This window comes from Sylvia atricapilla, chromosome 5, assembly GCF_009819655.1.
Source record: "Sylvia atricapilla isolate bSylAtr1 chromosome 5, bSylAtr1.pri, whole genome shotgun sequence".
NCBI lineage: Eukaryota > Metazoa > Chordata > Aves > Passeriformes > Sylviidae > Sylvia > Sylvia atricapilla.
In genome coordinates, this window is record NC_089144.1 from 40,151,148 (window position 1) to 40,173,443 (window position 22,296).

General features: G+C 36.0%; 1 protein-coding gene across 1 annotated transcript in view; it reads left to right on the plus strand.

Moving 5' to 3' along the window:
- The window catches only part of TMTC2 (transmembrane O-mannosyltransferase targeting cadherins 2), a 235,644-nt gene that overhangs the window by 192,264 nt on the left and 21,084 nt on the right, over nt 1–22,296 (plus strand). Inside the window, 2 exon segments of the mRNA XM_066319235.1 lie at nt 12,745–12,859; nt 19,832–19,895. Coding sequence (XP_066175332.1) covers nt 12,745–12,859; nt 19,832–19,895 — 179 coding nt within the window.

Below are 22,296 nucleotides of genomic sequence, written 5' to 3' on the forward strand. Positions count from 1 at the left end.
TGGAACATAAAAAGTAATAAGTTTCATTTTAGGTTTAGGAAGAAGGTGAGGAACCACAAAGCACACTATATGTATCTTTGTATATTATTTTAATTTCCTCTTCTGATTCTGACTGGTAAAATAAATAAAAAAAGAGTGGGCAAGAGGGAAAATCAATCTCCCATACTAACCAGGTTTTTACTCTATGATATCTGTGTCTGAATTGCTCACGTGTTGTATGCAGTATGAAATTCTGTATATTAGATGTCCAGAATCAACCTTTGGACTTAGAATGTGTCATTGTATTTAAATTAATGTAGCCCAGTGTTGCATTATTTTGCATTATGAAACACTGCATTTCAACACTTTGTCTTCTATTTATGCCTGTACAAGTAAAGATGATAGGGATATTTGTGCATATAAACCCCATTATTTCAATTGGATGTAAGCATTGTGTATGTCTCAAGATAGCTGGTTATGTCTTGAAATCCTACTTAAGCCCCTTCCAGCATTTGTTATTAAGAAATCCGTCTTTAGTTATTAAGAAATCTTTGCATACAAATTCAATGGTTGGTCTCAACTGTCCATCTCAGCAAATGATGTTAGGATTTAGTGTATTTTATTACAGGTCTAGAATTCTTTTTTTGCTCATGACTCATTAACTTGCTTGACCTTTTCTTGCTTGTCCTATTCATGTCTGATATATTGACTTCTTCATGATCAGATTACAATATTGACATGGTGTGTTTTTTCCTAATTAAGATTATTCCCTAGAAACATTGGAAAACTTTTCCTTTATTGTGTCTCAGGTTAAAAAAATGGGTTCTGTCATTGTGCAGAAGTGATAATTGCAACATGAGTGAGGTTTTCTTCAGTGGGTTAGGAGTGAAGGGTGAAATTTAGTCAGTGTTTGGAATAACAGCATACTAAAATGGGATGCTGAAGGGCAATAGACACAAGAAGGTTCTCTTTAACAGTCACTTGGGCTTGGAGCAGTATACCCAGAGAGCTCCTCTGAATGTGTGTGAAATCTTTTCATGATACAACTTCTGATGGCCACCGATTCAGTGATGTTATTCTACGTTTATATCAAAGTAGCTATGAGACAGGTATGGTCTACTTCTGCTTGACTCTTGAGTCTGTGTAGTACAGCTGATCTCAAATCCTTATCACTTTGGGCACAGGACTTTATTAAATTTGAAATAAATTATCCTTGCTTTCTTTCCCTTTTTCCTTTCTTTTCTTCTTAGCTTTATTTCTCTTCTCTTTTCCACCTAATTATTGAATTAATGAGAGCTGTGTACTGTGTGCCACCAGGGGCATTCCAAATAATCCATTGGAATCTCTATGAACACTTCAAGCTTTACCTCTCCATTTCATTAATTTGTTCCAGCACCTTGTCACAGGTACATTCTACATCCTATATGCCAAGAGTTTAACTATGGGGAAATACATCCATATTTAGCATGCAAATCTTAGAGATTACTATTTTTTTTTTCTCAGCATGAGGATGTTGGAAGAGAGAATAAAGTAGTTGGCATCAGTCCTAAAAAAACACATACCTCACAAAGCAACCAAATGAAAAGAGTGGTCAGCTGGGACATGACAGGGTGTTGATGGAGTACCAGGAATAAATGGACTGAAGATTTTTTTTCTTCCAAGTGCACATAGATTGCATACATTTATAATTTGTGTTTCCAGGTTGTGCAGATGTTCTTTTTGACTTTTAACATTCTGGAGTGATTAAAAACTTCTAACTTTTCTTGGTGCTGTGAGAAAAACTGTCAATATGCAGTATTTTTTAAGAGGCTTACCTTTGTATTATAATGTGCTTTAATTCAAGCTGTAAGCCAAAGCTATTTTTAAGTATGACTCGATGCAAGAGGCAGCTTATTTAATCCCATAAAAAATTGGAGTGAGTGGAGTGGTTTCATGGTTGCTCCTTGAAAGATACCACCACAGCATGTTTCGCTGCTCAAGCTGGCATTATAATTAGTTTTCTGTAGGTACTTGGCTGACTTTGGGTTTAAGGGAATTTAAGTTTTAAGAAGTGTTTCCCAAACTCATTATGCTTAAAGATGTCTGAAAGGAGAAATAGTGGAAAATCTCTGTAGACTGTTACCATGATGCCGCTTCATTGGAGACCTAAAGGGGAATTGGCTTCTACTCGAGTCACTGTAGAGGATGGCAATCCCCTCTCAGATGGAAATGCAGGCTACTGCTCACCTGACCACCTTTCTTTTGCCCTTCTTTCCTTTCTTCCTCTCATAATGCCAGTTATCTGAACATCTGAACCTGATGCAAACCCGTTGTCTTACAAATACATAAGTGTTGATGAGTGATCTGATACAAACTGCTCAGATACACAGCATGCTACCAGAAACGCCTCACAGATGGAAGAAAGAAAATTCTCATGAATCAGGAAGAAGAAAAAGTGAGAGAGATAAAGAGTGAAAAAGCCCCAATACTATTTTTTTTTTGTACGATATGCATGTTTTTAAATAAAACATTGGAGGAATTTTTTTGGATGCTGAGTTTGAATGCTTCTGTAAGGTTTGCAGCTTTGAATTGGGTAATTTTAATACACTTTCTAAAGACTGCCTAAAATGAACACTTTTGACTAAGAGAGGTTGAACTTAACCTCTCTTAAAATTCTTTTGAATTTCTATTTTTTTTTTCTCTTGGAAAGTTATTTTCAAACTGTCATACCCGTGTCTACTCAAGATACTGGTAGTCATGCATCCCACTCTACTTTGAACATGTAACTCAAGTGGGCCATTTTGAATCCTGCAAGATCTTGGTAATGCCAGTCATCAACAGACTGATGACGTAATTGAAGTGGTCTCCATGGGCTACTAATTCTTCCTTAGCTGCTTACCTCAATGAAAGGGGTGAACCTAAGTGTCAGTCTGAGAAACCATAAAGAGGTACTTAAGAACTAAAGTTAAAAGGAACTGTCTTCTAAGTATTTTAAGAACATAATGGCATCTAAAGAGTCAATACATCAAATTTGTTAACAAATGTGCCCAACATAGGGATGTTCAGTCAGGTCAGACAAGTGCTCTTATGGCTCAGAGACTGTGTAGTTTTGGATGTAGTTTTTGGATATATGATTACAAAGGAGGTAAAGGTCTCTATTGCTGTCTGCACTGAGCCTATCTCAGGAGAAGGTGAAGAAAGATTATGTACAAAATTTGTCAGTGCACAGAGATGAGGTGTATTTCAAACAGTGACACACTTAAATGCTCATCCTTTAAAAAAAAAAAAAAAAAAAAAAAAAAAAAAAAAACAAAAACAAAATAAATTCATCAGTAAGTAGAATGCAGTGTAACTGAGGAGTTTGAAATTATTGAAGGCTTTCTGGACTAGCTTTCCTTTAGATGAAAAACACCATAAATCTACAGTGATATTTCTTGTGTAAAGAGTTTGTCTCCAGAAGTGTCTTATTTTATTTTAATGTGCTGTTTAAAAACAAAAATAATAATAGTCATAAAAAACCCCACCTAGCAAACAACAAAAAAACCCACAAAACAAAATAAAACATAAAAAACAAACCCAGAAAACCCCCAACCAACCAACCAAACCCAAACTACAAAAAAATAACCCAAAACAAAACAAACAACAAACAAACAAACAACCCAACAAAAACACAGAAAAAAAACCCCAAATCAAACAACTCCCCAGAAAACAGTAAAGCAGAGTTTGTTTCACTTGTCTGCTAAAAACAGGTTTTGTCACTATGCCTCCTAAAGTTCATATAGTGGCCTCTCTCCAAAATTATGAAAATGGAGTAGGAAATAAAAGAGACAGACAAAGGAGAAGTGAGATTTCAAGATAAATGTGTGCAGTTTCTCTCTTTTTTTGGGTAATGGCTTAATTGGAATACAAAAGTCTAGAACCCAACAGGATGTTCAAATTAACTCTCTTATTAATACCTATTGAGACCTTCTTTTAAAATAGTTTCCTGTGAATTATACATTGTTTCTGTTAACCCTAAATTGTTTAAAGATTCCTTTTTCATTATAAAAATGGATTATTCTCATTTTATTAGTTAAGGATTCATTTAATTTGCCAGTTCACATTGATCATCTGCCTTTTTAGGTGTGTTCCCAGTTAGAGATGTAAGACTAAGAGACTTTCAGACTACATAAAACTGAAGCTGTATTCTCATTGAACTAAGAACAGATTAACATATTCCCAAATACACTTTTGTTTTTACATTGTCTTTCACTTTTGAATTTTCAGGAGTTATTTATATAGATTATCTGTTTCTTTTTAAGCGGGTTTAACTTCTTAACTACTCTTTTTATTGTTTTTCAATTTCATCTTAATATTTCTAACCACTGTTTCTGCAAAGGGCCTTTTTTGATGCCTAAATTTTTACCTAAATTTATGAACACTTTGTATCTTTCTTACTTCGGAAGATGACTGCTTTACCACTCCTGTGTCATGGCCTGAAAATGGGTTGGAATTGCTATAGTTTAAGGATCAAAGTATCTTTCATTGAAATATGATAGCAGTCAGTTTTCAAGCACCATTTTTATCAGTCTTTAAGTCTTAGACTTACATGTATTAGTGATTGTGAGAATTTGCCTAGATTTACACGTATGACTTTATTTTTTTCTTGGATGTTTCTGCTTGGATTGAGGTTCAGTAAGGTGATGTGCCTGGTCCTGGAGTTCAGTCACAGCCACTCCGTGCACCAGTGCAGCCTCTGGGCAGAGTGGCTGGAAAGCTGTGCAGAGGAAGAATAGCTGGGGATGCTGATGACAGTGGCTGAACATGAGCCAGCGTGTGCCCAGGTGGCCAAGAAGGGCAATGGCATCCTGGCCTGGATCAGGAATGGTGTGGCCAGCAGGAGCAGGGCAGGGATTGTCCCCTTGTACTTGGCACTGGTGAGGTCACACCTCGGGTCCTGTGTCCGGTTCTGGGCCCACGACTACAAGAAAAACATGGAGGTGCTGGAAAATACTCAGAGAAGGGCAACAAGGCTGGGAAAGGGTTTGGAAGACAAGCTGTGAGGATTGGCTGAGAAAACTGGGGTTGTTCAGCCTGAAGAAAAGGAGGCTCAGGGGAGACCTTATCACTCCACCTATCTGAAAGGAGGCTGTACCAGGTGGGGATTGGTCTCTTCTCCCAGGCAACTAGTGACAGGATTAAAGGAACTGGCCTCAAGCTGAGCCAGGGGAGGTTCAGGCTGGGCATCAGGAAGAATTTCTTCACTGAAAGGGTAGTTAAGCATCGTGATAGGCTGCCCAGGGAGGTGGTGGAGTTGCCATCACGGAGATGTTTAAGAAAAGACTGGTCATGGCACTTAGTACTATGTTTAATGAGCATGGTGTTGATCAGTCAAAGGCTGGACTCGATGATCATGAGGGTCTTTTCTAACCTAAATGATTCTTTGTGCTGTATTTATAATATTTCCATGTAATCGGATTGTTCTCAGTGCTTGAGCTTTGTGTTTTTTCTCTTCATTGACTGAAGAGCAGCCTAGGAAAAATTTATATATTTCTCCCACATATTTAAGGAAAAGCCCCTATGAAGAAAGCAGCGAACTAATGAAAAATCAATGAAAACTAATGAAAAATGTCAATGTTGCATTTATAAGAAAGAGGAACATCAACCATGACATGCTCATGAAATCTTACTAATTTCTCTAGGATAGTTTTATGTGGATGGTAGAAATGTCACCCTAGTCCACAGGTAGGTCAGTGTTCTTTTTTGTCAGTGAAATGAGTAAAACTTCCGAAGCCATAAATCCAGTGAATAGATGATCCTATTTCTGACTGACAGGTTCACTAAATGCAGTATATACCAAATGATAAATAGAAGTGCAAGGATCTGCTGCATTGGGAACCCCAGATGCTACATGGTGATTTTTTATTGAGAAATTAAATCCCTTGATGAGGTAGGGTCAAAGTGAACCAGATATATTATATCCATCACTAAGTCACTTTGCAGTATGCACTCATGAACCTTTCTGCCAATGACAGAGGTTTTGCTATTTTAAATCTTTCAGAAATCCTAACATTAGTATGCGATGATTTTGTAGGGAAACAATAAACAAGTTTATGATACTCAAATAATACATGTTCATAGAACATATGTGATCTTTGGAGAAAGGATCTGTCTTGAACATGTGCCATCAAATCAGGGTTCCGACTTCGGCCTATGGCTCATACCTGCTTGTGCAATATCAATGAATGTAATTCCAAGAAGACGGGATTCCTCGATCTGAAACAGGAAGATGTAACTGTCTTGCAGAAAGATTTCATTAAGCTTTTGACCTTTCTGCTTACACAATTCTCTCTACAAACTTTTAAGAAAATCTCCAGCTACTGCAGCAAACAACAGTATTACTTCCAAACTGAGGACAAAAACGGAGCTGTTCAGAACAATCTACCAATTTTAAGTCCTTTTTGTCACTCTCCAGGCTACTGTTATCACACAACATTAAAAGAGGATTATTATAGACTACTATAATAACTGTATTTTCTAAACTCCCTTTAGAACCAATCACTCAAGTGGAATGCAGTAGAGTATTTCCAAACAGGCTAGGTCACTGACCTGAAATGCTGTGGAATTTCCATACTTCTGGCTCTTCCCTTGGGTTTAGCCTTAAATCTAATCATTCTGACATCTTTAATATGTGGTTGACTCTCCTTCCTCAGCACAATATACTAGAGTGCTCAAGAGATGTGATATAGATAGTGCAGATCAGAGACAGGGTTAGAAAAGTGTCTGTATGCTTCTTCCATATTTCCAAAATGTAGCATTTCTGTAGGGATTGAAAAATGAACACGAACAATGCTGGAGGCTTTGTGGCTGGAGGCTTTGTGGCATGAACAAGGCTGGGGGCTTCTTTGCTAATGGTCATGTGTTTTGACCTATGAGTACCATCTCATGGGGATTTTTATAGAGACAGCATGAAGCTGCTACAAAAGTGCGACTAGATAGTTCTTTTTCAGCCAGATTTTCCATTTCCAAACGTTATACATCATCAGGTGTCTGGGAAATGATAGCAGAGCTCAGGATCTTCCTCAGTATTTCTAAATCATGAGTTCCTCTATAGTATGTATTTTCATCATTAATCTTTTGGTTTGGTGAGAGCTTTCCAGCTATCCATGTGTGGTCACAGGTTTAGTCAAGTCCCAAAGGCTTGCTAGTTAATTTTTTCTCTCTTCTCTGTGATTGTGCTCTGAATGACATCCAGTGGTATATTTAGCACAACTGCAACAGATAAGTTTTTCAGACAAAGAAAAAGGCTAATAAAAAAAGTCTTTTCTAAGCCAGTGTATAAAATGAGATTGCAAAACCCACTGGCTTGCTTTGTTTCATTATATTTTATTATCATGGAAGAATTTTCTCTATGGAGACTAATTAAAGGGAGAAAGTCTCCAGAAGTCCTTCCAGCAAGAAACCAAGAGTACACCTTTAGATTAAGATGGAATGGGATATAAGGAGCAGCAAAAACTGAAATGTTTCTACCAGTTAGGTGATTGTGACCTAAGTTGCCTTTTTTTCTCCTATCACATCTTCCATGTTCAGCACCTGTTAGGGTAGCATTGGAAATTTTTAAAATTATTATTCAGAACATAGTTTACTCAGTTTTTCTTGGATTAGTAAACATATCACCACACAAGTCTATCATGGCAACCAGAGTAAATGCAGAACCAGCAGAATTCTGAGAACATTCAAGATAGTTCTTTTCAAAAGCAATACCAAAAAGATGAGCTATTTCAGAAATCTCTGTTCTGGGGCAGAATACCTTTGTATGTTTGCCAGTGCATAAAAGAGGGAATAGTTCAACTAAAAGATTGGTGCAAAATGCACTTTTATCTAGTAAATTAAGCAAATAGCACTTTTATCTAGTAAAATAAAGGCTCACAGTGCCTGCAAGGAATAGTTAAGCCCGTTCTAGAGGAACACACTAATGCCTTTGTGTGCTCTGAACATAAAAGATTTTTACACACAGACATATCCCAACCAATTAATACCTTTCTTGTTTCAATAGAGCAGCAGAACTACCAGTTCAGATGTATGGCTTTTAAATTGTTGATGGTGCATGTCTTAACAAGTGTTTTACAAATGTTCATGATTGTTTTAGGGAGACAATGGTACAGGATAGAAAGCTATATGCTTTCATTGATGTGGATAAATACTTTGTAAAAATTGATAAAAAGATGAAAATAAACTGTTCTTTTCAATTGCTGGGAACTGGATTTATTTTTTTTTCTTGTTGAAATGACCTTACATCTTACTTTTCAGTAGAGTGCATGTATTGCTCCAAAAGATTTTTGTCAAATATTTGACCAAAACTCAAAACCACTGTTGATGGTTTGCAGTGAAAAGTAAATTTGAACAAGGCTCCAGGTACAGCAGCTTTAATGCTATTTCTGATTCTTAGATAGTTTAGGAAGAAATTACTGAAAGGATTGTGAAATACTGAATCAGTTCTCTGCTATCAAAGGTCTTTAACAACTCTTGACTGCGTATTTACTCTTACCCCTGTACTGTCTAGTGCAAAAGGTGGAAAGTTTTATTTTAAAAAGTAACATTCTGGGCAAAGAACAGTGTTTCTGAAAGTCACATATTTTTCTGGACTATGGATTTCCCACTTCCAGTTTAGAAGAGTAATGAAAAATATTCATTCCTCTGGATAGGAAAATATGGTATTTGGAGCTGTTGTCTCAAAAGCTGTTGTGATTCCATAAAACAGTCAGGTTACCATAATTTACGTTGTTGGCAAGAGCTAGAATCGTGACACCTGCAATAAGTAAGCTCTCTATGTGATGTTGGGCAGTATCTCATAAATCATGAGGTTTCCCAGCTGCTTGTCAGAGAAGAAAATCCTACATATAAATTTAGACCCACACAAGCAGTTCCTGGATGCAGGGGCTGTGGATCGTACCTTCTGATCCACCTTCAACACCTTGCCAATATTACACCCTGCTAGCACTCTTCTCTTGGGAGAACCTCTTTATGGCTTTGACAGGAAATGTTTAGAAGTCTGTTTTTTAATGAAGAAAGTGCAGCAGTAAACTGCCAATCCTGCTCATTCTTGTATGATTTTAGTATGTCAGATTAAAAGGAATGGCAGCTAATGTTTTCAAAATGGTATTTTTCTATTTAGGTGCTTTAAATTAAATTAAGATGTGTGAATAAAATTAGTTTGCCTTTCAGGAGAACTTGGCAAATCAATTTTCAACTGAAAGTTTCTGCCTTTTACTAGGTCTGGCTGGGATAATGTTAACTTCACAGCAGCTTGGATGAAGCCTTGTTTTGTATTTGTGACTAAAGTAGCCTTGATAACACATGCCAGTGTTTTGGCTGTTGCTGAATAGTATTTGAGCAGTGTCAAGGCTTTCTCTTTTTGGGAGGGGCCACAGCTTGGACAGCTGACCTGAGCTGGCCAAAGGGATAGTTATAACAGGCCATATAACATCATGTTTAGCAATAAAAACTCGGGTAGAGAAACAAGAAGGGTTTTGGCTTCTGAGGTGGCTTTGTTTGGAGACTGGCTGAGCATCACTCTACCTGTGAGAAGTGGTAGAAATTTCCTTCACTTTGCTGTTTCCTGTTTTATTTTGGGGGAGGGTTTCTTCCCCATATTAAACTATCTTTATCTTGACGCATAGATTTTCTTGGTTTTGCTCTTGTTTTCTCACTTTACCCCATTTGAGTGCTTGGATATGGGCAGGGGACAACACACCCCGCACCTGTAGGCTCAGGTATTGACTTTTTCACTAGACTGAGAAAGCTGCAGTGTATTTTATTTGTAACTCACACAATTAAGGAAATCTTTGATCTGCAACCCTCCTCTGGATGCTCTCTAGAGCCTTCATAACCTTCTTACGTTATGGTGCCCAAAACTGCCACAATATTGAAGGGGAGATCAAACCACTGTAGACCAGAGTGGGAAAATCACCCCCCTCAACTGACTTGCAGTGTTGGGGTACTGTGACTCATGTTCAACTTGCCATCTACCAGGATCCATTTCCATGGTGCTGTTTTCCAGCATCTTATTCCCCAGTCTGTTTGTGCATCCAGGGTCTGCCCCATCCCAGGTGCAGAATCCAGCACTTGCCCTCCGGAGAGTTGACCGCTCCTCTCAGTTTTATATCATTGGAAAACTTATTTAGTGTGCCCTTAAGACCTGCATCCAAGTAATTTATGAAGAGAACTGCTCCTAAAATGGAGTTCTGTAAGGCCTTGTGTATAGAGGATAATAGTCAGTTTCGTATATGCATCATCTGCTACTTCCCCACTCAGCATGAGTTATTGCCACCTCCAGTGGAGGGGAGAGACTTGTATATGGTAGTGTACAGTCCTGGAATTTTTTGTTTTGAAGAACTGAAAGTTTTACTTACATCTTACATCTTCCTTTTTCCCCCTGGCTGAATGTATTAGTAGAGCACATCCACTTAGCAGTGTTCCACTCTGCTTATCCTGGGCTTTCATTAGCAAAAGTACCTCAATATTAACATTTTATGGCTGGTTTGCTTTAACATGGACTTAAAGATTAGGGATACTGTTTGCTTCATTCATTGGAAGAGAATTGGAATGCTAGTTGGGCAATCTTATTTCAAAGACTGCTCTTTAAAGAAAAGAGGAATTCAGCCCAAATCGAGAGATATTAATTTTTATTTGGTAGATTTACTTGCAGAATTTTCAGATTCAAATCTGAGTTTGTCCTGCTGCATATAAGGCATACCCTGATGTGGTACCCAAAAGAAAAGAAAAATTGGGGAAAAAAAGAGGTCAACTCTTAGCTTTTGTCACATTTTTTTTTCACTTTAGAAGCAACTTCCATTAAGAGACTTCCATTAATAGTTCAACCACTGATTTATAATTTGGAAGGCAAATAAATTTCTTTTGGTCCAAACTGTTCTTGACCTGTGTTTTCTTGTTATGTTTTTTTCCATCTCTTTCTATTTATTTATTTACTTATTTTCCTGTGTGAGAAGGCTTTTTTTGTAAATCATGTGTTTCTGGGCACAATAAGCACAAAACATTGTAGTACATGAAAATGTGGTAGATAGTAGAATGTGGATGTAGCTAAAGCAAGCAAACCTTATGATGTGAAAGCAGGAAGGTACCAAAATGTTTTTATAAGTTTTGCAGTTCTGAATAATTAGGATATAGGAGACTGAGTAAATAATCTGACAGCTCTCCCAAGCTGAAATGGTTCTACAGAGAAAACAGAAAGCTAAGAAAGCTGCCTTTCATCACTCTTCATATTGAAATGATTCCTTTCGCAAATGTCTTTGTTGTACCAAAGCATCACTGGGTTCACAATGTACAAGACCTTGCTAGCTCTGGTTAAAGGAATTTCTTGCATAAGCTCACAGCAAGTGTGTGAGCAACAGGGAATGCATGAGGAAAGGGGAGAAGAAAAAAAGAAAATCCATTACCATGACAGGGTATCATTTGCTCATGGTATGTTGCTCCTGATGATGCTTGTGGTTTGTGGTGGCATGGTGGAGTTTTGGTTAAGAAACCTTACTTTACAAGGTAAGACAAAAAGGGAAGGACGAGATGCTGGACTGTGTAATCACTAGGCTTTAGGATAGCTTTTCCAAATGTAAAGTTATATAGGCACAGAGACTAGATGGTTGAATTCCTTAATAAAGTTGTGGCAAAAAATGACACATTTTACAGATTTGGCGTGGAAAAAGAATTAAAAGGAACAAAAATAAGGTTGACTACCTTCCAAATTCTTTTTTTCATCTTCTTCAAAGGAAAAGTCATTTTTATAGAGTTCTGTTGCATGTTACGTGTTTTTGTTTTGAAACTACTGTACTTCAGTTAAAGCTTGGTTAATGCCAAATTATTCATTCTTTTCAGTTTATACTTGGTTTAATGATAATTTCATTTGTAAAAAGTGAGTCACTCAATTTTAGCCATCTTCTATTTTTGTTTAATGTGAAAGGTAAGTACCATATAGGAAACTTGTAAAAAGCTACCTGTTGTGATTCTTTTAGTGTTGGTGAAATACAGGATAAAATACCTGTCTATTAAGGTATACCTTGTCGGAGTCGACTCAATACCTATATATATACACATAATGGTTTTAAAGCAAATATAACTTAGAATTGTAAATCTGAAAAAAATGCAATAATGTATGTATACAAAAGTTATCATCTTATATGATTTTGAGATATGCTTTAAAAACAAATTTTGGGAATGTGTTTAATTTGTAGATACTATTTTATTTCAATTGGTTTTGATGAAGCAAATATCATGGTAATTGTATAGGCAGAATATAGGCAGAAAGGCATATTCTCAAATGGCAGACTTCTTGGGATTTGGAAGTATTGTCTTGATGGCTAAGTTTTACTCTATCAATATCACTTTTCTTAACTATATTCCAAAAGTATTTTTATTACTTGTCATATATAGCAATTTTTCTACATCGACTATATTTTAAAGATATTGAAAAACAGAGCAGATTAACAAATAACTAAAGATTGAATCTGAGATACTGGTTTGTTGCTTGGTTTATTAGTTTGGGGTTTGGTGGTAAGTAGGTTGAGTTTTTGGGTTTTTGGGGGTTTTTTTGTTTGTTTTTTGGGATTTTTTTGTTTGTTTTGTTTTTTGGGGGTTTTTTTGGTTTTTTGTTTTGTTTTGTTTTTTTGGGGGTGGGGGTGGGGTGGAGTGTGTGTTTGTTTTTGGGTTTTTTTGGTGCTTTCTTTTCCTGTACTGTTCTGAACTGTATTGCATCAGTTATTTTCCGTGAGCTCATGTTCATGCATTCCATTGCAGGTCAGTTCCTCCTAGAAGAATCACGCCTGATAGAAGCAGCTGAAATGGCAAAAAAAGCAGCTGAACTTGATAATATGGAATTTGATGTTGTTTTCAATGCAGCCCATATGCTCAGGTTGGTGCTTGTACATCTGCCTCACTTGATTTTCGTCTTCTTTTGGAGGAAAAAAGTCTTTGTAGCCTTTGCTTATGCAAGATTCTTTTTAAAGCCCGGCAACTCTTTTGAATAATCTAATATTATTGCTAATAATAAGCAAAGAAGTGGAATAAAACTGTTGCAACCTTTAGCACTTTGCATTTCTAAAATTCTGTTATTATATTGTAATTTCCTACCTTCAAAATTTCTGTTGTTCACAAGCAGGTAATGCATTTTGGTTGCATATGAGAACAAGTGTTCCTTTTGTAAAGAACCTTCTGTAGGATTTCCTTTCACCTGATCTTTAAAATTTTAGTGTACATAGCAACTGAAAAGAGGAGACCATATTTCTCATCTGGATGTAGATAGAGAATATTGAAAATTTCTGTTAATATCAGTAGGGAACATTATGATAATTAGAAATCTGCATATTCCTGGGCTGGTAATTACTTTGAGACACATAGGAGCACTTAATGATATTCGCAGAATCTGTGATTTAATGTGTACTCTTGTATTTAATTCTGTTCTATCTGAATAGAACAAAACTTTGGACTTCTACTTTAGCTTTTAAGGCTGTCAGACTTAGTTATTCAGTAACATTAAGCTTCTGTCTGTGAGTTTAACATTATCATTAAACTCACATTATGGTAATAGGTATCCTCCATGATTATTTCTAGGATAACTATCTAATTATTGTCTATTGTCCACTTAACAGCTATAAGGATACTTGATTTCATTTAGATGGTATCTAAGCATAGAAAATGCATGAAAAAGGAAATTTAAAAAATATACCTCATTAGCACAAAACAGGTCTTGAGATAATTTCTCTGCTGAAAATATCTTACTAGGCTCCTTTATACTTTTAGCAGTTTAAAAAAGGAATGAAAGAAAAACAAAATAGTATAAAAGAGAGGGTAGAATCAGCTTCACGCAAGTGACCTGTGTTTCAGAATTATGCTTTCTATACCACGATTTTGAAATAAGCCCCAAAAGTTATTTTTTAAAAATAACTTACTGCTTGTAGATTAGAAAGGAAACCAAGACAAATGGCTCATTGGTAAACAATAGTTTACCTGACAGAGGTATATGACCTGTTTAAAGGATCCTTCCCCATGATTATCTTGTGAACAATACCTCTCAAGACAGAATTCAGTAATTTGAAACACTTAGATTAATGTTACAAATAAACAGACAGAAAAATAGCAAGTTAGGCATGACAGCTGAATTTAGAAAGGCATAGAGGGGTCAGATTGCTGATTTTACTGAGTGTGTTGTACTAGATGGTTTAGTAGTATGATTGTGTGTATTGTAAAATGTGGTGGTGTAGATCAATACTATTTTGGAAATAGGTTTATTAAATCTCCTGCTTTCTCTGTGAGCACTGACTGTAGCATTCACGGTCTTTGAGGCACATATATTTATGTCAGGATATGAGATTTTTCAACTTTGATTGTAACAGGTATGCTGCTGTGCTGTACAGTAGCCATGGTTACCCTACTTGGTCTGGTTGGGAGTGTACTGTTCTTGGGAGGCCTTGAAAGAGTGAGCTCTCAGTGATTCTAAGCTGCATTATCAATTTTTACTGTAAATGCAAAGCCAAAGCCTTCAAAAACAAAGAAGATGCACCAAACTGAAACACGTAAAAAATAGGCCTGCTTTAGTTTAGCTAGAATTCCTTGTGCTCCTTTGGGATACCCAGCTGATCTAATTTTTCACCTAATACTCAGATCTCTTTGTGGAAGATCATAATGTCTTCCTAATACTCTCTGAGAGTCTGAGTGGTTTGTAAGGTTTAGCAAGTCAGGGTTGCAAAGCTGAATTCACTGCTGACAAGCATTTGCTTAAAACCCCATGTGTTAGCATCTGACTGATTTTTGCTAAAGGTTATGATTTTGTTGTCTGTCCTTGCTCGCTGCTTTACTTAGCAATTAATTCAGATATATGGCTTCCATCATACTTGTTGGACAAAGGCAATGCGTATTCATTCATTGTAACAAAGCAGCTACAAATCCACCAGGAGTCTGGCTCTTCAGAAGCAGATGATTTTTAGGATCTTTAGAACAATGGAGAGCTGAGGTGATTGCAAGATGAAAACAGATACCAAGACATAAAGAAGGATGGAAAGAAAGGAGTACTCCAACTGGCACAGAGTGACACTGCTAGGAACTGAATGCTAAAGACAGTCATAAATGAAAGGCTGACATAATTTCAAGTAGGTGACCAACTGCTCTTTAGGTACCCTAGAGAGCTATAAAAACTGACTGGTAAGTGAGTAAGAATTTTGAATGAACTGCACAGCTGTGAGATAGAAAATACATTATAGAAGTTCACAGAGCATGAAAATGAAATGACTGTTGTGAGAGACACGGAATAAATTTTAAAGATGTGTTGTGGAATAAGAGACAGAAATTGATATTAATGTAGATGATGCAAGGTTTCCAAAATGACTGCAAGATAATAACAGAAGCTTAGATTTTTGTATAGATTCTGATACTTTCTTTTTCTGACCAAATATTTTACACAGTGATGTACTTTTGAATTAGGAAGGAGTCATCTTTCTCTCCTCTCCTACTAGTGTTTCCAGCATTAGCCTAAGGGGTGTCGCAAGACTCAGAAATATGAAGACCTTTCTTGGTTTACAGCTGTTTTGGATGGAAAATAAACATACCATTCTCTTGAAATGCAATTTATGTTTCTAGTCAAGTGCTAAAATATTTTCTTTTTTTTAAAAATCCCCCTACCTGCTGAGAAAAAAAAAAATTAAATTAAAATACAACCTAAATAAGAATTAACAGCTTCTGAAGATTTTGAACTGGAGTGCTGCAAGTTAATTTTCTTTTTCTTAAATTAGCAGCAGAATTGTTAACTGGCTCCAAATGCAGTAGCTGTATTTATAGATAGCCTGTTCCTAGGTTAGCAGTAACAAGAGGAATGTCTACTCTTCCAATCAGATATTCTAACACTGCTGATTTCCTCTCTTTGTGACTGAATCTGAAGTAAAAAAAAAATAAATTAATTAGTTAATTCTGTTTGCATTATTCAGAGACCTCCCCTTTCCTAATTACATTATAGTTATTAATTTTTTCCCTAAATGACTTCTGTAGCATCCCATTAATGCAGAGCAGAATGATTCAAGTCATCTGTAAGAGGGATGAGATGTGGGATGAATGCAATTAATTTCTTTGCAACAGTCTGGTAACTTTTAACTTGCATGCTACATGTCTGTAAAATTCATTTTCTCAACAAACTTGTTTTCCAGACAGCTTTCTTCAAGGCTGATGCAGCCATTTGGGTGGTTCTCAAAACAGTGTCTGGTCATGTGTTTTATGTTTGCAGTGCTCTTCCCTAGAGGAGCGGGAAGTCTCTCAGCAAGGCAGCGAGGCGTGAGTGCTGCTGTACAGCGGCTGTAGCTTCAGTGGCTGAGCCGTGTGCTAACAAGGGCTACGGTTCACTTTGCTCTCCTAGACCAGCTGAGCTGCCATCAGCCAGGCTTCCTGTGGGCGAGGGAATGATTATTTCTGGAATGAAGGATGGCAGTGTGGTGGCACCGCCGTAATAATTAGAAACAGGAAGAGAATTTCACCTTGCCTCCACATGTAAACAAATTTAGGAAAAAGACCTCTTTGCCTAAAAACACATTTTGTAGGAATGATTCATTTTCCCATGCTTTTGTGAAAGGATTCTTCTGGGAAAATCTCATGTGACATGAAGTTACAGGATGTTTATTGGCTACTGAAACAGAAGTCTAAATCAGAGCAGTACTGCATTACATGGTCTTTATTTTTTGGTGATTTTCTGTAAGAGTATTTTGGCTGTCCAGAATATGCTGACCAAACATAGAGTATAATTGCTGATACATTATCATAGGCACAACTTAACCCTATGTTATTGTCTGAACAGATTATATTCATCCTTTATTTACTATCTATATGCTTAAATATATATATATGTATGTATGGCAAAGCATATAGTCTGTATAAATTTTTAAAACCAAAAAGCGTGAATGAATGGTTCATTGCAACAGAGCTGCTGATTATAAAACCTGATTATAATTTTGTCGTTACACAAAAAGGTCCATTAAGAATGCCAAGTATCAGCATTTAGTGTTTTAAAATAGGAATTACTGAAAAAAATTTCTTTGTAGGTGTGCTGACATCTATGATTTTACTGTAAAAATTAAGTCTGAAGCCTCATACTAAGCAACAGGCAGGTTAAAACGAACTGTTTCTCACTCACATGTATCTAAATCAGTCAGCGCTGGTGGTATTTTTCTTTTACAACAGTATTTTTTTCCGGTGAACAATATGAAAATCAAAATGAATGTAAACTGATTATTGCTGGGTGTCAGGAGAATCTAAGAGTGATATGTCATCAAGCACATTTATTAGGTGTTAGTCAGCTGGAGCTAAATATGGGGAGTTGTTTGTTGTAGAAGCTCAGGTTAAGAGATTTGAGAGAAGAAAAAGTGGAAACATTTTCCCTTTAAAACAAGATTGGATACTAACTGTTAGTGGGAAAAATCAGATGTGTTTTCTAGGTGGTTCCTCATGAAAAGATTTAGGATAGAGGTTTAAATATAGCTCATAACTATAAAAAAGACTCTTCTGAACCTCGCTTTCCTCCATTTCCTTCCTCTCTGTATTTTAATCAACATTTTATCTAATATTTTTTTTCTAATGTGAGTTATGTTACTTTTAATAGTGTCCTTCCATTATTTGACATTGATCCAGAGCTCTTTACTGCTCAGTGGCATAGGGTTACTTCAATTTCCTACCTCTGTGCCTTTAATTTTTCTCAGGGGAAAGCTGTTTCAGGGCTTAACATAATTAATTTCTGGCTTAGATTTGCAGTGAAAATGGGAACCAGAATTCTGCAGCATCTTAACTAAAGGAACTACTGCTGAATGCCCCAAAAACGGAACTAGCATTTTCCTGGCCAGGTTACTGTGTTGTGCATTCATTTCTATAAAATGTTTTTTACAGAGAGCTATATATTCAAACTGTTTTCAACTTGGCAATTAATGATCCTTGTTTCAAGATGTACATGTGTCAGGAAAGCAAGCCATGTATTTCCACTGGCCTAAAGGGGAGACAGGATTTTAATGTGTTCCACACTCACATGCCAGCAACTCTTTTTGGAGATAAAGTGTACCATTTGTATTTGCCTCCTGGGAAATGCACCTTGTTTATTGTATGTTATTTCACCACTTTCAGAAGTGATTTGTGTCCTGACGGTTTTGCGCAAACAGGGGGAAAAAGAAAAAAAAAAAAAAAGCTCTGTAACATGTTTCATTTGATAGTGCTTTGTTGTAAATCCTGAAATTCCTAAGTATGAGATTTTATTTTTTTTCAATCATTTCAAGTGCTACTGATGCCCAGTAGGAGTGATTCAGAAGCAGGTTGAATGAATATTTTTAGACATTCAATCATTTCTAACCACTGCAACTGCTGAGTCAATGAAACATGTGCAAAGTAATTTAAAACAGTTAGCATATATAAACCAGGTTGTATTTAGCAAACTGTTAGTCATGAAGTAGTTTCACCTTGCACAGGAATTATGTGAGAAACTTCAAAGGGATTATGCTTTCTCCCTTTCTCCTCCCAAGACCAATAGCTGTCAAAATGTGTTGTTTGCGATCAATTGCCTATCCATATATTATGTGGCTAATGTTTAAAATCTGGGTGGATAAAAACAAAATTAGAACACAATTTGATAGCAAATCATGTAAAGGCTCCCGTAATAAACAAGGTAAAACAAGTGCTCAGTTGATTGGTAGCTTTTGAACTAGTAACTTTTTGCAAAAGCAGGAAAAGAAGGAGAAAAGAAATTGAACAGCCAGCCCTACGGTGTTATCCTTGTTTTCTAATGTTTCAATTTTGTATCACAAAAATGCATCTGTAATCACATAACAAACACAAATATGCGGAACATGTCCTTTCCTGTGAAAGGACATAACACTTCATAGGAAAGTAGCAGATAACTTTAGAGGAAGATAAGTAGCCCACCTGAGAGTCCTGCTTGGTTGTTCTTACAGATTTGCCATTTTTCTCTTGGCATGCATGTGATCAACTGCTATTCATTGGACATGTGGCCAAAATGAATAGTTAACTGAAAATTAAGAAGGTGGAGACAAAAGGAGAACAGAGGAATTTGAGAGAAGTGATATAAAAGGGCCTGTTCAGACAAAAACAGGTTTGGATTTCTTTGGCAACTGCATTTTTGTTTGAAGACATTAAACTGAAATCTCAGGAGAAGAAGAAATAAAAACTAAACTACTAGGAGCATGTAGATGCTGACAGTAGTAGTAAGGAGAAGAAAAAGTGTTGAGCTAATACTGCGTCAGGTACCCAGAAACTAACTCATCTTATTTTCTTGTAATATGAGATTTACATTTAAATGCCTGCTCAGAATTATGTGAGTAAATGTCGAAATCAGAACTCTTTTCTGTATGAATTCCATCAATCATGGAAACCTAGTTGTCAGAAATCTTTATGTTCCCTGACTTTTTATAATTTTTTTTTAACTGGAATTACAGTGGTTTTGGGAGGGCACAAAGTGAGAAACTACATTATGGTATAATACACGATTTCAGAATTTAATGTATGTCTGATAACAAAAAATTAGCCATATTTTCTTCTGGTGAAGACTGGTATGTCTCTGTTTTTGCCTGAAATAAGTGTTCAGTCTTCTGTATTTCTATTCATTATGTACTAATATTGTTGCAGAACTGAAATGAAAGTGAAGTAAGCGAAGAGGTTTTGTGCTAATGGAAATTCTGAATTATAGTAAAAGTTCTAGATTTACATATTTTGTGCATTTATTAGGGTAATATCCTTAAGCAGCAGGGAGTAGTTGTAGTGTTTAGTTTTTAGCTATGCTTCTTTAGGTATGGTTTCATTTTAACACGAGGAAAATGAGGTGTAACTATGTTGTTCTTTTCCATCCTGATAGACAAGCCAGTCTTAATGAAGAGGCCGAGAAGTATTATGAAATGGCAGCAGGATTAAGACCTAATGTAAGTACCTTCTTAATGATATCCATTATTCAAGTTGATGAACGTGCTAGGGTACTGAACCCTTTGTGTTGAGGAGAACTTCTCGCTGGAGCATTTGATCTCTCAGCCTGTGTTATGTATGTTCTTTTAATAGTTAATTATTGGGTAGTCAGATGAAGCTGTTCATTTGTCAAACCAATCACTGCACTTTCAAGTTGCCTCAGTGAAGTGGTCTAGCCATAAATCTTACTTGGCTAACATACTTGGAAAACACTTCTAGATTTAGATTTATTTATCTATGTTTAAATGCGTTAAGCTTGGAAAGCTTTTCCCATTCCATTTCTTCAGTAGTAAAAGAGAATGAAAGTTTATCCTGTGAGCCACAGTTTAAGGCATTTTTAATAATACATTTATGCATTTTCGTCTGTCATGAACTTCTGGTAAATGTTCAGCAAACATGAAGATGTTTATCTCTGATGTATTGTATATTGGCAAAAAATACTTACTGTTTGAGAAGATATTTGTAGAAGTAAGTGACAGATGCTTTTTAAGAAGGGAAGCTCATTTCCAATTTTCATTGCATCAAGAATTAAATAAAATACTTTTACATACATTTTTTTATTTAATATTACATTTCTTTGCAAGTAACTTCACATTTTGAGAAAAAATCATGAATATAATTGGGGCAGAATTTAATTTAGATACATAACACTTTGTCTAGGCAGTGAATCAAATCTAGGAAAATTTCTGTCACAGAAGTCTATAGTGCCAAATTTGAGCATACAAGTCAGAAAATGCAGTAAAAAAAGGAAAAACCCAAGTTTAAAAAAAAGACGTAACTAAGTTTTCAGAGCTAAAAATCAAAAGAAACAACCGCTAAGTCTCAAAGTAAGCTAATAAAATATAATTTTAAAAAAGTAATAACTTATTTGTATGAAATTACAGATTTTCATACTGCTGCTTAAGAACTCTGAAAACTTACTTTCTTCAGTACTTCGTACTTTGTGAAATAACAATGAGGACTTTGTGATTCATAATGCTTGCATAATGTAAGATGCTTTTGCCTCTTTTTTCTGAGAGGATACCTTAATGTTGAAAGTATTCCCTCAGCTGTCTGCAAATTGGTACAATTTCTCTTTGCTGTGCTTCATTGTATGATCAAAATGCTTCTCAGAGACTAAGAAATAAGTTTTTTGTGTGTAACCCTATATAAATATAGTTAAATGTGTGAGTTTTTTTCAGAGAGCCTTGGAGCAACTAGTAGTAAGCTCATAGCAATAGAACTCTAAAGGTCAGGTATTTCTGATTATTGACAAGCTTTAATGTTATGACCAAAGTATCCTTTTTGAAGAATAAGATTATCAAAATAATTTATTGTAGAAACTTTCTTCTAACTTTGATTAATGTAAGTAAAAATTTAATAAATACTGGTGTTCAGCTTTCTTTAAAAGATGATTTTATTTTTATATTCAAGATGATTTTTTAGTTTTCTAGCTAAGCATGGTGTTCATGGTTTTAATTTTCTAGCTAAGCATGGTTCACGAATTTTTAAGGATATTTTATTGTGCAGAGTGGGAAACTTGTATACATTTTCACAGCCATTATCAACTGTCTGATGACTTTACATGGGTGTGTCTCAAAAATGTAAAGATACCCAGAAGTAGTCATACGTGTTTTGATTACTATTATTAGCTCTCAAATTTACCATACTAGTTTCAGACTGGGAGGAAGAGAAGCCACTTGAGGAAGCTTACTTGGTAGTAAGCAGTTTAATAAGTGCATGGTAAGAAGAAGCTCCCAATCTTTCCAAAGGAACATGGAATGGAAATTATTGGCAGACTGTGTACTTCATGGCTGTGTCTGTGCCAATAAATTAAATGTGCCCAGAACTGTTCTCTAGTGCTGATTGAACTGGCTGCTTAGAGGGTATCCAGGTCCTGTCCTAGAGACTGCAGTGGCCCAGTCCAGAGCTGTGTAGGAGCCATACTCAGAGCCTGAAAATGCCCATAGTTGATTTTTTTCATTTTGTACGTGGTCTGTGTATCCCTCACTGAAGGATCAGTATAATTATGTGAGTCAAGATGATAAATAAATATTCTTAAATATCCTTAAACAGAGTAAGTGCTTGAAGGATCTTTCTTTGTTTTTTCTTTAATCCATCACTAATGGTCTAGAAACATTTCTTGACAGAAAATTCAAACTGCTAGATGTATTCATGTGATGTAATGTACAGATTCCTACCATTCCATGTATATGAACACATACCTATATGTATATTTGTGTGCATCTGTTTAGCTACTAATTGGATTGTCCCCAAATTGACTATCAGTGAGAATACTGTGGCTGTAGGTGAATCTGCGGACGGCTGGGACAAGGAATTCTGCCAACCTGTATATTCTAGAATATGTGGTTTTATTGCAAG